Source organism: Geotrypetes seraphini, chromosome 2 (assembly GCF_902459505.1).
Source record: "Geotrypetes seraphini chromosome 2, aGeoSer1.1, whole genome shotgun sequence".
Classification (NCBI taxonomy): domain Eukaryota; kingdom Metazoa; phylum Chordata; class Amphibia; order Gymnophiona; family Dermophiidae; genus Geotrypetes; species Geotrypetes seraphini.
In genome coordinates this window covers 9,170,743-9,185,072 of record NC_047085.1, presented here as the reverse complement: position 1 = coordinate 9,185,072, position 14,330 = coordinate 9,170,743, and the positions used below count along the sequence as shown (strand labels likewise).

Here is a 14,330-nt window from a genome sequence, read left to right as displayed (position 1 = left end):
CCCGAAGGCCTGCACCCCCCCTTGAAGGCCTGTCTCACACCCTTGTAGCTTGTCCCCCCCCTTGTAGGCCTGTCCCCCCTTGAAGGCCTGTCCCCCCCCTTGTAGGCCTGTCCCCCCCTTGAAGGCCTGTCCCCCCCTTGAAGGCCTGTCCCCCCCTTGAAGGCCTGCACCCCCCCGAAGGCCTGTCCCCCCCTTGAAGGCCTGTCCCCCCTTTAAGGCCTTCCTGCCTGCCTGTCACCCCCCTCCCCCTTGAAAGCTTGCCTGCCTGCCCGCCCGCCCCACCCTGAAGGCCTGATGCCCCGACCCACCCCGAAGGACTGCTCGCCCCCCTGGCCTCCCCGCACCACCTATGAAGCAGCCGCAGCAGGATCGCGACGTCAGAGATCCCTGCGCTGCTTAGGCGCTGGTTCCTGCGCCGCGGTCCCGCCCCTCCTCTGACGTCAGAGGAGGGGCGGGACCGCGGCGCAGGAAGCAGCGCCCAAGCAGCTCCGGGATCGCTGACGTCGCGATCCTACTGCGGGCTGCTTCACAGGTGGTGCAGGAAGGTCAGTGGGGCGAGTGGTCCTTCGGGGGTGGGGTGGGACTGAACGGCAAGGCCGGGAGCACCCCCTCAGGGCTGGCACCCGGGGCGCACCTCCCCCCCCGCCCCCCTCTTGGTACGCCACTGCTAGAGGACATGAATTGAGGTTGCAGGATGGTAGACTTAGGAGTAATGTCAGGAAATTATTTTTCACGGAGAGGATGGTTGATGCCTGGAATGCCCTCCCGAGGGAAGTGGTGGAGATGAAAATGGTGACAGAATTCAAAAAGTCATGGGATGAACACAGAGGATTTCTAATTAGAAAATGAATGGTACTGTATAAAAAACTGGGCAGACTTGTACGGTCTGTCTCGCATATGGCAAGTTGGTTTAGGATGGGCTGGATAAGACTCTGATGCAAACTCCAGCAATTTGGAATAAGAGGACAGGGCCAGGCAGACTTTTAGGGTTTGTGTCCCACAAATGACAAGATGGTTTAGATAAGCTGGAGTGAGTTTTGATGGTATCTCCAGTAGTTGGAACCTAAGGACAATACTGGGCGGACTTCTAAGGTCTATGTCCCAGAAATGTCAAAGAAAAAAAATGGAATCATGAATTAATAATGTGTAAGGAAGTGAAACTGATGGACGTCTGTGCTCTGTGTCCCATATATGGCAAGATAGATCTGGATGGGCTGAAGTTAGCTTTGAATGGTAGCTTAGTCGATGCCAGAAAGACTTCAGACAGATCAGGATGGGCTGGAGAAGGTTTTGACAGCACCTCAGTAGCTGAGAAGTTGGGCCAGTGCAAGGCAGACTTTTTGTTACGCTCTGAGCCCTGAAAGTGATGAGGATGTGTATTTGATATATTTTTACTATTTCCAACATATACCGCTTATAACCTAAGTGGTTTACATTCAGGCACTCAGACATTTTCCCCTGTCTGTCCCAGTGGGCTCACGCTCGACCTAATGTACCTGGGGCAATGGGGGATTAATAATAATAATAATAACTTTATTCTTCTATACCGCCACAATCTTGTGACTTCTAGGCGGTTTACAATCAAGAGAGCTGGACATTCAGCGAAATACAATAAGTAGATATTCAGAGGAAATACAGAGATCAGAGACCTCAGGACGCAATAGTATAGAAATACAATTTGCTGAGCGAAAATGTAATATGTACATTTTAGTAGGTAATGTCCGACAGGACCTGTTGGGGATAAATAGCAACGTAAAGTTACGATAAGATGAAGATAGCAGATTATATTTATAACAGTGCTGTAAGTTCAGGTGGAATAGGGAGGGGGGAGGGAGAGGGAGAGCGAGTCAGTTGCCCAGGATCAAAAGGAGTAGCACAGGATTTGAACCCAGAACCTCAGGGTGCTGAGGCTGTAGCTCTAACCACTGTGCCACACACTGCCCTACATTGATATCATTTGTGTACAGGTCTTGCATATCTTGGTGGGGGGGGGGAGGGGCACATCTTGTAGTGGAACTTAGCAAGTACAATGTAATAATATACATGTGCTGGATTGTTGGTTCAACATTTCCTTCAGAATGGGCAGACCAGGTCTTTATCTGCCATCATTTACTGTGTTACTGGTTCCTTAACACTCTTGCACTGGCCCTGGTTGTACCAGTTTGTTCTGAGGTTACAGATCTCTCAACTGCCACTAGAGGGAGCGCTTCAAACACTTGTTTATATTCATAAGCCCCTACTAGAAGGTGTTCGGTCCATCAGACCAATCAAGTGGCTGGACTGGCTGACCCACCTACCCTCACTGCTCTTTTAAAAACAGTGTGATAAGGCAGTGGCTGCTGCCAGAAGGATTCTGGGCTGTATAAAGAGAGGCGTAGTCAGTAGAAGGAAGAAGGTGTTGATGCCCCTGTACAGGTCATTGGTGAGGCCCCACTTGGAGTATTGTGTTCAGTTTTGGAGACCGTATCTGGCGAAAGACGTAAGAAGACTTGAGGCGGTCCAGAGGAGGGCGACGAAAATGATAGGAGGCTTGCGCCAGAAGACGTATGAGGAGAGACTGGAAGACCTGAATATGTATACCCTAGAGGAAAGGAGAGACAGGGGAGATATGATTCAGACGTTCAAATACTTAAAGGGTATTAACGTAGAACAAAATCTTTTCCAGAGAAAGGAAAATGGTAAAACCAGAGGACATAATTTGAGGTTGAGGGGTGGTAGATTCAGGGGCAATGTTAGGAAATTCTACTTTACGGAGAGGGTGGTGGATGCCTGGAATGCGCTCCCGAGAGAGGTGGTGGAGAGTAAAACTGTGACTGAGTTCAAAGAAGCGTGGGATGAACACAGAGGATTTAGAATCAGAAAATAATATTAAATATTGAACTAGGCCAGTAACTGGGCAGACTTGCACGGTCTGTGTCTGTGTATGGCCGTTTGGTGGAGGATGGGCTGGGGAGGGCTTCAATGGCTGGGAGGGTGTAGATGGGCTGGAGTGGGTCTTGACGGAGATTTTGGCAGTTGGAACTCAGGCACAGTACCGGGTAGAGCTTTGGATTCTCGCCCAGAAATAGCTAAGAAGGAAAAAAAAAAAAAAATTTAAATTGAATCAGGTTGGGCAGACTGGATGGACCATTCGGGTCTTTATCTGCCGTCATCTACTATGTACTATGAACTGGAGCTGGTGCTTTTTATAGTAAGTATACAGAAGAGCTCTGAAGGTGAATTTAGCAGGTGTGCAGGTCCCTTCTGACCGTATCAATCCCCTTGTGATAGCCAGTGCTGAATGAAATGTCAGCCGCTATCTGCTGAGGCTGATGACAAGGTTTATCTATAGAAGTTGGACAAATCACAGCCCTCAGGAGAATAAGAACTCTTCCAGTTATGTTCCGAGAAATACCTACCATAGAATACATTTATACAATATTAAACCCACCTAAATACTCATAGCTGAAGTTTATTATACACTAAACCTACCCACAGAAAAACCTAGGGTTCCTTTTACTAAACCTCGGAAGCTCATTCAATTCCTATGAGCATCGGAGCATTTACTTCGTCAGCCCGTGGTAAGAAGCTCTTCCATGGTTTAGTAAAACTCACCACTAGTCCCAAGGCAAATTGAAAATTGGATCAGAAAATTCAATAGAAATGTCTCAAACACTGAAGACAAGAGCCTCAAGAAGTTTTCCACATACCGATCTTTGTTTCAACTCCTTCTAATGATGAGTTTAGAATAGGATATTGGTGTGTGAGGAGCTATCACTAGAGCAAAAGTTCTTCACACACCAAAATCTTATTACAGCCCCTCATCATTAAAAAGAATTCCTCATACAGTAACATTCGATTCCAATCTTTTATCAATTATGAATTATTTCTATAGCGCTACCAGACGTACACAGCGTTGTACAGAGTCACAAAGAAGACAGTCCCTGCTCAAAAGAGCTTACAGTCTAAACAGACAAGATAGACATAGTAGATGACGGCAGATAAATACCCGAATGGTCCATCTAGTCCAGTGGTCTCAAACTCAAACCCTTTGCGGGGCCACATTTTGGATTTGTAGGTACTTGGAGGGCCTCAGAAAAAATAGTTAATGTCTTATTAAAGAAATGACAATTTTGCATGAGGTAAAATTCTTTATAGTTTATAAATCTTTCCTTTTGGCTAAGTCTTAATAATAATATTGGCATTTATAGCTAAAGAGACATATGATTAAGAAACTTTGTGATTATGATAAACATACCGAGGGCCTTAAAATAGTACCTGGCGGGCTGCAAGTTTGAGACCACTGATCTAGTCTGCCCAACCTGATTCAATCTAAAAATTTGTTGATTTTTTTTCTTCTTCTTCTTAGCTATTTATGGGCAAGAATTCAAAGCTCTGCCCGGTACTGTTCTTAGGTTCCAACTACTGAAGTCTCCGTCAAAGCTCACTCAAGCCCATCTACACCATCTCCAGCCTATCCTCCACCAAAAGGCCATATACAGACACAGACCATGCAAGTCTGTCCAGTACTGGCCTTAGTTCTTCAATATTTACTATTATTTTCTGATTCTAGAGCCTCTGTGTTCATCTCACGCTTTAATGAACTCCGTCACTGTTTTCATCTCCACCACCTCTCTTGGGAGTGCATTCTAGGCATCCACCACTCTCTCCGTAAAGAAGAATTTCCTTACATTGCTCTTGAGTCTCCCACCACTCAACCTCAAATTATGTCCTCTGGTTGCCAGGGTGGGGGATACAGTTAGGGGGGATGGTTAATCTGCTGGCTAGGGTTGTGAACAGTGGGGAGCAGGGTTATGGAATGAAGATGGGTTTTCATAGAAACATAGAACCATGATGGCAGATAAAGGCCAAATGGCCCATCCAGTCTGCCCATCCGCAGTAACCATTATTTCTTCCTCTCTCTAAGAGATCCCACGTGCCTATCCCAGGCTTTCTTGAATACAAACACAGTGTCTGTCTCCACCATTTCTTCCGGGAGACTGTTCCACGCTTCTACCACCCTTTCTGTAAAAACGTATTTCCTTAGATTACTCCGAAGCCTATCACCTCTTAACTTCAACCTATGTCTTCTCATTGCAGAGTTTCCTTTCAAATGAAAGAGACTTGACTCATGCGCATTTACATTATGTAGGTATTTAAATGACTCTGTCATATCTCCCCTCTCTCGCCTTTCCTCCAAAGTATACAGTTTGAGATCTTTAAGTCTGTCCCCATACGCCTTATGATGAAGACCACATACCATTTTATTTACCTTCCTCTTTATATCTTTTTGAAAGTGCGGCCTCCAGAATTGTACACAATATTCTAAATGAGGTCTCACCAGAGTCTTATACAGAAGCATCAATATCTCCTTTTTCCTACTGGCCAGACCTCTCCCTATGCACCCTAGCATCCTTCTAGCTTTCAACGTCACCTTTTCAACCTGTTTGGCAACCTTAAGATTGTCCAAAAAAAAAAAAAAATCAAACGAGAGAAATGAATAATAATAATAACTAAATAGTATAAACCAAAAATGAAGAGAATTTAGATAAAAGCTATTAAATCTAAATGAATAAATTAATGATGTTTATTTCACCGAGCACACACTGGGAAGCTGGAAAGATGTTTAACCAGTTACATCATAGCACAAATCCTCCTTCCCTACCTCCATCACACATAAAAATATATATGTAATACTTGAAGATAAGAAAAATACTTCTCTCAGCTGTTTCTTCAAATCCTGATCAGGAAGGCAGTAATTAGAATGCCATGACGCCATACACCAGTAGGCAAACAAGTCGATGTATTCCCTTTTCCCCAAATATCCTCTGTGAAAAAATCCCAAATAGTCCATCCATGCTCCACATCCACAGCCATAAAATGTAAGATAAACACAAATTCCACTCTGCTTCCTTGACACAGATCGTGTTTCAAACAGGTCTTTCTCAAGAGGAAGAATCCAACGCGGGTCAGAGGAAAGAGACCGCACACTCTCAAACTCAGCGGGACAATAGCTGCTGGGAATTGACTTTGAAGAAACAGCTGAGAGAAGTATTTTCTTATCTTCAGACATATCTTCAAGTGTCATATGGGTATTTATATGTGCATCTACTCAAAGTGGGTGAATAACATAACATAACAGCGTGCTTATAGACCACGTAACCATAAGTTCAACGCGGTTAAAAATAACATCACAGGCCAGATACTTTGAAGGTGGGGTCAATAACCGAAAAGAAGGTCTACCAAGTCATAAGTAATTTGTCCAAAGGAAGGTGCTGTTGGGAGAAGGAAAAGTGTGGCAGGGAAGAGTAAGATGTCAAGAACCGTACCAATAAAAAAAGCAGGGAATCTGTAGTTCGTGATCTTGAAAAGCAAAAGCAGTTTCTTACATGAGAAAAGGTAAGTTTTCAGCCAGATTCTAAAATGTTTGGAAGAGCAAGCTCTATGCAACAACGGTTGAAATTCTTTGTCGTAGGAAGCTGCCTGGAACGCTACTGTATGAATCTGGAGTGGGCAACTGAGATGGGCCTTTTAGAGAGTATATGTGATCATTTTCTATGTTACAGATAGATACCTGGTACTCTGCTCTGATTGCTTGCATTCCCAACCTATTCCAGCTGAGGGCAGCACAGGATTCAGCAATAATTCCAGGCGTTGACAATTGATTACATGATACCTACAGTTCCAACCTATACCATCTGGGGGCAGCAGAGGGTTCAGCAGGAATGCCAGGTGCTGGCAGAGAACTGATTACCTGGTACCTGGTTCTCTGCTGTGACGACCCCCCCCCCCCACTGCCTCTGGCACTGCCAGTCTGGGCCAGTACAGGGTTCAGCAGGAGATCTGGAATCAAACAGTGGGGCTTTCTCTATAATTGAGGTAATCGGAGCCAGACAGGTGGAGTTTATCAGTGAAGATTATGTGACAAAGAAAATGCCCCAGGGCAGTTTAAAGAATTCTCAGCTGTGCATCCCTGCAAAGATCTGGATGAGCTGGCAGAAAGGGGGGGGGATCAAGAATGAGCCCCGCCTGTCTCTTTAAAACATGATTCCTGAGAAGCAGGGGGTCACTGCCTCCTTCCTCCAGTCCTAACCTGCCCTGTGCATCTGTAGTCCTATACCAGCAGGGTAAGTCACATCCACCCCTCTCTATCACTGGAGCCAGATGGGGCAGAGGAGGGAAGAAAATCTGTATAGCACTTGTACAATGCAAATCTTTTATTTAAAAAGTGGGAGGAGAGTGGAAAGAGAGAAAGGAGAGACACAGAGAGAAAAGGTTGAAGCAGTTTACAGGTTGAAGCAGTTTACAGACTATGCCAGGCTAACTTCGCTGCCAGTCAGCACTTCAGTAAAGGCAGGGCAGGAGAGGGAGAAACCTCTGTGGTCCTGGCTTCTCTTGCATCCCACCCACCCCAACTGGACTTTCTCCCTTGTTCCTAATCTTTAATCCTGTGAGGATCCAAGGGTCATTCCGTGGTTGCCAGCTGAATCTGCTCTTGAATTTAGTACCAACAGGGCTGAGTGAATCTCCTGCTTTTTTTTTTTTTGGGGGGGGGGGTTAAACTTTGCTGAGAGGCTGATTTGTAGGCGGGCAGCAGATTCAGCTGGAAGGAGTGTGTCCCCACCCCAGCACACCACCTCTTAGGCATGAGCTTTCTGAGGCACTGTGGGTTACTGAAGAACACAGCTGTCTCCTCTGCCTCTGCCCTGTGGCCCGTTGGACCTTGGTGCCACACCGCGGTGCACCCCTTTGCCCGGGTCTGTCTCAGCAGCTCACCTTCCTTGCCTTACAGAGCATTTTCCAAGTCGCAAAGGCTGCGGGACAGTCTGGCTGCAGAGATGGAGAATGGGATGCCCAAGGCGGAGAAGATCCTGACGCTGGAGTCTATGAATCAGAACGTGAGGAAGTTGGAGTATGCTGTGAGGGGTCCCATCGTCATTCGGGCCACGGAGCTGGAAAAGGAACTGCAGCAGGTAAGGCTTCCCACACATATGCCAGGAATGACCTGGAGCCGACAGGTGAGGAGACGGGTCTCTGGCATGTGATACCCGAGTATTTGTCTCCCTCTTGGATGGGGGGTCCTATATTGCAAAACTCTCTAATAGGTGTAGAGGTTGGGGAAAGGGCTCTGAAGGCTGTGATCAAAGGAAGAATTCGCAGCGCAAACTCAATGCTCCCTCTAAGGATGGCCGGGGGCATGCAAAATTCCTTTTGCCTGAGCAGCAAGTTCTAAAAACCAGCAATTTTCCAGATTTGCAAGTATTTTTGCGAGCGACGCTCCTAGAATGTATGAACAAATGCTCGCGGGCTCCGCCGAAAGGGGACATAGCTCAGACTATGCCTGAGCTCCGCACCTCTTCTTCAGATGTGAATAATTACACGGGGACCAAGTTGTAGTTAATCACTGACATCTGTTAAGATACATCCCTCCCCACCTCCTCCGTTGAGAGAAAGTTTGAGGTAACCCCCCCCCCCCAATTGCTGTGTCTCCCTTTCTCCATATCCACTGCTCTGTTTTCATGCACGCAGAGGTTCCGCCAGCTGTGTCTCCAGATGTGCTCCCCTCCCCTTCCCCTGACAGCTGTGTCTTCTTTATCCACACGTCAGCATCGCTGCAGGGCTCCTCCCCCTCACCTGGGACCCCCTGTGAGCTTTGCTCCCCTCCCCCTGACAGTTCTGGTGCCCGCTCTCAAATAAATGCCAGCCTCGGCCACTGCATTATGTGAGTGATTTATCCGCTTATTATAATTATAATAATAACAACTTGATTCTTTTATCCCGCCATAACCCAAAGTTCTAAGCGGTTTACACTAAAAAGAGCTGGACAATCGGCGAAATACAAGAATACAGTAAAAAAAAAAAAATTCAAATATTTGTAAAATAGAATTTCAATAATAAAACTCCTTTTACTAAGGTGCGCTAGCGTTTTGAGCGCACGCAGGAAATTACCATGCGTTACACCGCGCGCTACGCTTCTAGAACTAACACCAGCTCAATGCTGGCATTAAGGTCTAGCGCCCGCGGCAATGTAGCACGTGCTATTCTGTGCGTTAAAGCCCTAACGCACCTTAGTAAAAGGAGCCCTGAGTGTAGGTAGGACTGCTGTCTAATGCCACCGATACCTTTTCTATTCCCCCCGCTAGTGGCTGACTAGATAGACTTTGGTCCCGTTCCCAGAATGGCTCCGTTGGATGTGGCTGACTATTGAGTCGTTGGATCAAATTGTTTTCATTAGCCAGCACCAGAAGTTTTCTTTTAAATAAAATCCCCCCCTCCCTTTCTGCATTTGCCACCCACTGCTGACCGCCCCAGTGCTTTTGAGAACTGACCTGACATAAGAGAGAGAATTTTCAGCACTTTAGTGGTTTTGAGCGGAAATGGCTTGTTTTAACATTGCCCGGACTTCATCTGTGCGCCATGCCATTTCATGCGTTCTTTGCGAGCAGATGAGAACTTGAGGCTGGCGTTGGACTTGGACACAAACTTTTGCATTTCCAAAGGATGTACAAAAATGTTCTTGAAAAATGTCTACGTATGAAATATATAAATATATGCAGGTGTGGGAAATTTTCAAAGGCAAGTACGTCCGAGAGGATGGTGAAAAATTTGTCCCTATGTCATTTTCTAACTTCTAACTTCCAAGTTAATCACTGACATCTGTTAAAATACATCCCTCCCCACCTCCTCCGTTGAGAGAGAGTTTGAGGTAACCCCCCCTCCCCCAGTTGCTGTGTCTCCCTTTTTCCATATCCACTGCTCTGTTTTCATGCATGCAGAGGTTCTGCCAGCTGTGCCTCCAGATGTGTTCCCCTCCCCCTGACAGCTGTGTCTTCTTTATCCACACGTCAGCATCACTGCCCCCCTCGTGCCAGTTTCCTTTCAGCTGACAGAAACTCACCCCATGTGCATTTATGCCATGTAGGGTTTTTTAATGTGTCTATCATATCTCCCATCTCCTGCCTTTCTTCCAAAGTACGTATACAGATTGAGATCTTTAAGTCTGTCCCCATACACTTTAAGACAAAGACCACTGACCATTTTATTTGCCTTTTTGAAGGTGCGGTCTCCAGAATTGTACACAATATTCTACATGAGGTCTTAGCAGAGTCTTATACAAGGGTGTCGAAACCTCCTTTATACTATTGGCCATTCCTCTCCCTATGCACCCAAGCATCCTTCTATCTTTCAGTGTTGCCTTTTCAACTTGTTTGGCCACATTGAGATCATCACATATTATCACACCCACGTTCCGATCCTCTTTCATGCACAAAAGTATTTCACCCCCTCAGGTCCTGCGTTTCTTTTTAGCAATAAATCTTAGCTGCAAAGGTGTAATACGGAGCGTTGAGATCTGTGATATCACAGTTCAACAGAAAGTTCGTCAGTCGTAAGGCGGAAGTCATTATGCCATTGTATAGATCCATGGTGAGGCCCCACCTGGAATACTGTGTGCAATTCTGGAGGCCGCATTATCGCAAGGATGTGCTGAGACTGGAGTCGGTGCAAAGAATGGCCACCCGGATGGTCTCGGGACTCAAGGATCTACCATACGAAAAACGGCTTGACAAATTACAGCTATACTTGCTCGAGGAGCGCAGAGAGAGGGGGGACATGATCGAGACGTTCAAGTATCTTACGGGCCGCATCGAGGCGGAGGAAGATATCTTCTTTTTCAAGGGTCCCACGACAACAAGAGGGCATCCGTTGAAAATCAGGGGCGGGAAACTACGAGGTGACACCAGGAAATTCTTTTTCACTGAAAGAGTGGTTGATCGCTGGAATAGTCTTCCACTACAGGTGATTGAGGCCAGCAGCGTGCCTGATTTTAAGGCCAAATGGGATCGGCACATGGGATCTATTCACAGGGCAAAGGTAGGGGAGGGACATTAAGGTGGGCAGACTAGATGGGCCATGGGCCCTTATCTGACGTCTATTTCTATGTTTCTATGTTTCTATGTTGTGTAGATATCGCTGCCATAGAGCTACTTGAAGCAATCCAAGTCAGTGAAACTCTGCAGAGGGAACATCCTGGGTTGTGAAGCATGCCGCTTCTCCCATGCTCTCTCAAGGAACGCATCCTTTGACTCCTTCTCTAGCACATGCATTCCCCCTCAGCACGGTTCTCTTATGCCATGGAAGGATGCCTCCTGCATACTCAGACTTCCATTTTGAAGGTAGTTCTGATGGCGTGGAATGTTGCTACTATTTGGGGTTCCAGAATCTTGATACACTGATATTCTGGAATGCTGCTACTCTTTGGGATTCTCTATGGAATCTTGCTATTCTTTGGGGATTCCGCATGGAATGCTGCTACTATTTGGGGTTCCGGAATCTTGATACTCTTTGAGATTCTGGAATGCTGCTACTCGTTGGGATTCTCTATGGAATCTTGCTGAGAAGTTGACGTCAGAGGGGGCGGGGACTGGCAGAGCCGATGGCTGTGCGCAGGCAGACCCATAGACCTGCGACTGCTCTGGCACCCCCGGGTTCCCTGAGTGGCCCCCCCCCCTCCGCACCCTTCCCTTTGTAAACCATTGGTGAAAGGAACCCTCCCCCCCTTTCAAAGCAGGTTCCTCCATCTTGGCATTAGAATACTGGAATAGCACAGGGTGCTTTGGGGCAGGAGTGAGGTGCACTGGCAGAGCTGTGTGTGGGATCTCAGCAAGGCAGGAATGAGGTGCACTGACAGAACACTGTGGTGAGTCTCTGTATTAGAACAGCAGGGGGTGCTGCAGGGCAAGAGTGAGGTGCACTATGACAGCTGCGTGGTGATACTTATCATTTCTATAGAGCTACCAGACATATGCAGTGCTGTAGATGTTAAGGACTCGGTTCTATATAGAAACATGAAACATGATGGCAGATAAAGGCCAAATGGCCCATCTAGTCTGCCCATCTGCAGTAACCATTATCTTTCTCTCTATCACAGACCCTCTTGAATTTCGCAAGTGTTCCATGCATCTACCACCCTTTCTGTAAAAAAGTATTTCCTTAGATTACTCCGGAGCCTATCACCTCTTAACTTCAGCCTATGCCCTCTCATTGCAGAGTTTCCTTTCAAATAAAAGAGACTCGACTCATGTGCATTTATATTACGTAGGTATTTAAACATCTCTCACAAGAAAAAAACAAAGAGTAATAAAAAAAAATCCCAAAATTTAACTACAAAACATTACTCACCAGAGATGCTAATAAAATTGAACACTAAGTACGATTCTATGGAATGACGTTCTGAGTTGGCGCAGTGTACACATTAGCGTGTAGTCCTGGGATCTGTGCCACCTTTTGGTAAAACCTGGTCCCAATCCTCACAAGGATCTCCCTTATTCCGTAAATTCCAGGAATGCTCTCGATCTGCTCGTGCCCCTTTTTGGATCTAAGCGTAAATTGTACACATGGATACTGATGCCCCAAAATGCTTGCTGCAATAACTATTAGGCTAATCCTCGGCTCAGTAGTGGGCACCATCTTCGCGGGGAGGACCAGCGCTTCTCATCCTCTCTGCCCCCCTGCCGCAGGGAAAAAGATGGTCCCCGTCCACATCCCATCCCCCCTCCACAAAAGGCCAGTACCTCTCTCCCTTCTCTCCAGCCCCAACCCCTCCATGGGTCCTTCAGCACCCCCTCCTCCCACCCCTGCGGGTACAGTGATAGCGGCAGGCAACATCCCCTTCAGAAGTGACATCAAGGAGGGACTCATCGGCAGAAGGAAGGCCTCGGAGCAGCTGACTCATTTGTGGAGCTCAAGAGGAGATGTTGAGCCGTGGGGAGAGGGGGTGTTGCCACACTGACCCTGCTTCCCATTCCCTCCATAAACCAGCTGCATTTTCCCCATTCCTACAGACAACCACGGTTTGCCGTGGTTTAGCGTGGGAACCCTTCCCTTTGTCATTCTCTACTCTTGATGTCAAAAGGGGGCAACCCGTCCAAAGCGCGCAGGTCTTTGGCATGCCGACAACCCCACGGCAACATTTGCATGCAGGACAAATGTGCGCTGCTGCTTCCGCCGTTCCCATTAGCGCTCTGATGGTGGGTATGGGGAGAACCCACCACTACACTTAGAAGTGTTTGCGCTGCCTTGGGAGGGAGGAACCCCCCACTACACTGAAAACTCCCGTTCTCATTCCCGTTTTCGCTCTTCGGCAGTTTTCAGTGTAGTGGGGGATTCCCTCCGCGGTAGTGCAAACATTTCTAAGTGTAGTGTGTGTGTGTGTGTGTGTGTGTGGGGGGGTTCCCCTCACACACACCCTCAAAGCGCTAACGGGAATGGCAGAAGTGGTGGTGCACATTTGTCATAGAAACATAGAAAACGACAGCAGAAAAGGGCCATAGCCCATCAAGTCTGCCCACTTTAATGACCCACCCCCTCGACTTTACCCCCCTAGAGATCCCACATGCTTATCCCATTTACTTTTAAAATCTTGCAATCTGCTGGCCACAATCACCTGCAGTGGAAGTTCGTTCCAATGATCAACCACCCTTTCGGTGAAGAAATACTTCCTGGTGTCGCCATGAAATTTCCCACCCCTGATTTTCAGCGGATGGCCTCTTGTGGCTGATGGTCCTTTAAGAAAGAAGATATCATCTTCCACCTCGATACGGCCCGTGATATATTTAAACGTCTCTATCATGTGTCCTCTCTCTCTACGTTCCTCGAGTGAGTACAGCTGCAATTTATTCAGTCTTTCCTCATACGGGAGGTCTCTGAGTCCCGAGACCATCCTGGTGGCCATTCTTTGAACCGACTCAACTCTCAGCACATCTTTTTGGTAATGTGGCCTCCAGAATTGTACATAGACTCCAAGATATAATTGCCCGAAGTGGTTCAAAACACTCTATACTAAACTAATCCTTAATACCACTTCCAGACAGGATGTATCCAATATGTATTTTAGTATTCGTTCGGGAAAAAGGCCTCAGAATAGGAGCATACGTACAGTCCTATCACAGACTGAAACTTCAACGTAGCAGCTCCTTGCTCTAATCATTGGCCAAAAAACCTGAAAATTTCTTTAATTCACTTAAATTATTTTTAAATAAATATATGTACTTTTTTTAAATATTTTAAATATTTTCTTCAAACTATTCAAAATCTTATGGATACACCTCTCTGATGGTTTGGGAGAGAGTATTTGACAACTGGATGTTAGATACTTATCTCAGCGTTGTCATTGCTGGTTCATATATAGCCTGTTCACTGCCAATATGTTGCCGACGTGGCCAGCGTTTCGTGGACATAACATTCAGTCCACTGCTTCAGGGCCAAAGGCAGAAGCATTAAGGCATCTCTTCAGCCTCCAGAATTGTACACAATATTCCAGGTGAGGTCTCACCATGAATCTGTACAACGGC

At 46.7% G+C, this 14,330-nt stretch overlaps 1 protein-coding gene across 3 annotated transcripts in view; it reads left to right on the top strand.

Annotated features, from left to right (window-relative positions):
- The window catches only part of LOC117355981 (alanine aminotransferase 2-like), a 116,321-nt gene that overhangs the window by 18,723 nt on the left and 83,268 nt on the right, over positions 1-14,330 (top strand). Inside the window, exons 1-2 of one of the 3 annotated variants that reach the window (XM_033935190.1) lie at positions 7,088-7,106; positions 7,772-7,952. In XM_033935190.1, the coding sequence (XP_033791081.1) occupies positions 7,818-7,952 (135 nt within the window). In that variant the 5' untranslated portion in view covers positions 7,088-7,106; positions 7,772-7,817. Of the gene's footprint in view, positions 1-7,087; positions 7,107-7,531; positions 7,953-14,330 lie in introns of those variants that run through there. The other 2 variants (XM_033935189.1, XM_033935188.1) reach the window with 2 other exon arrangements.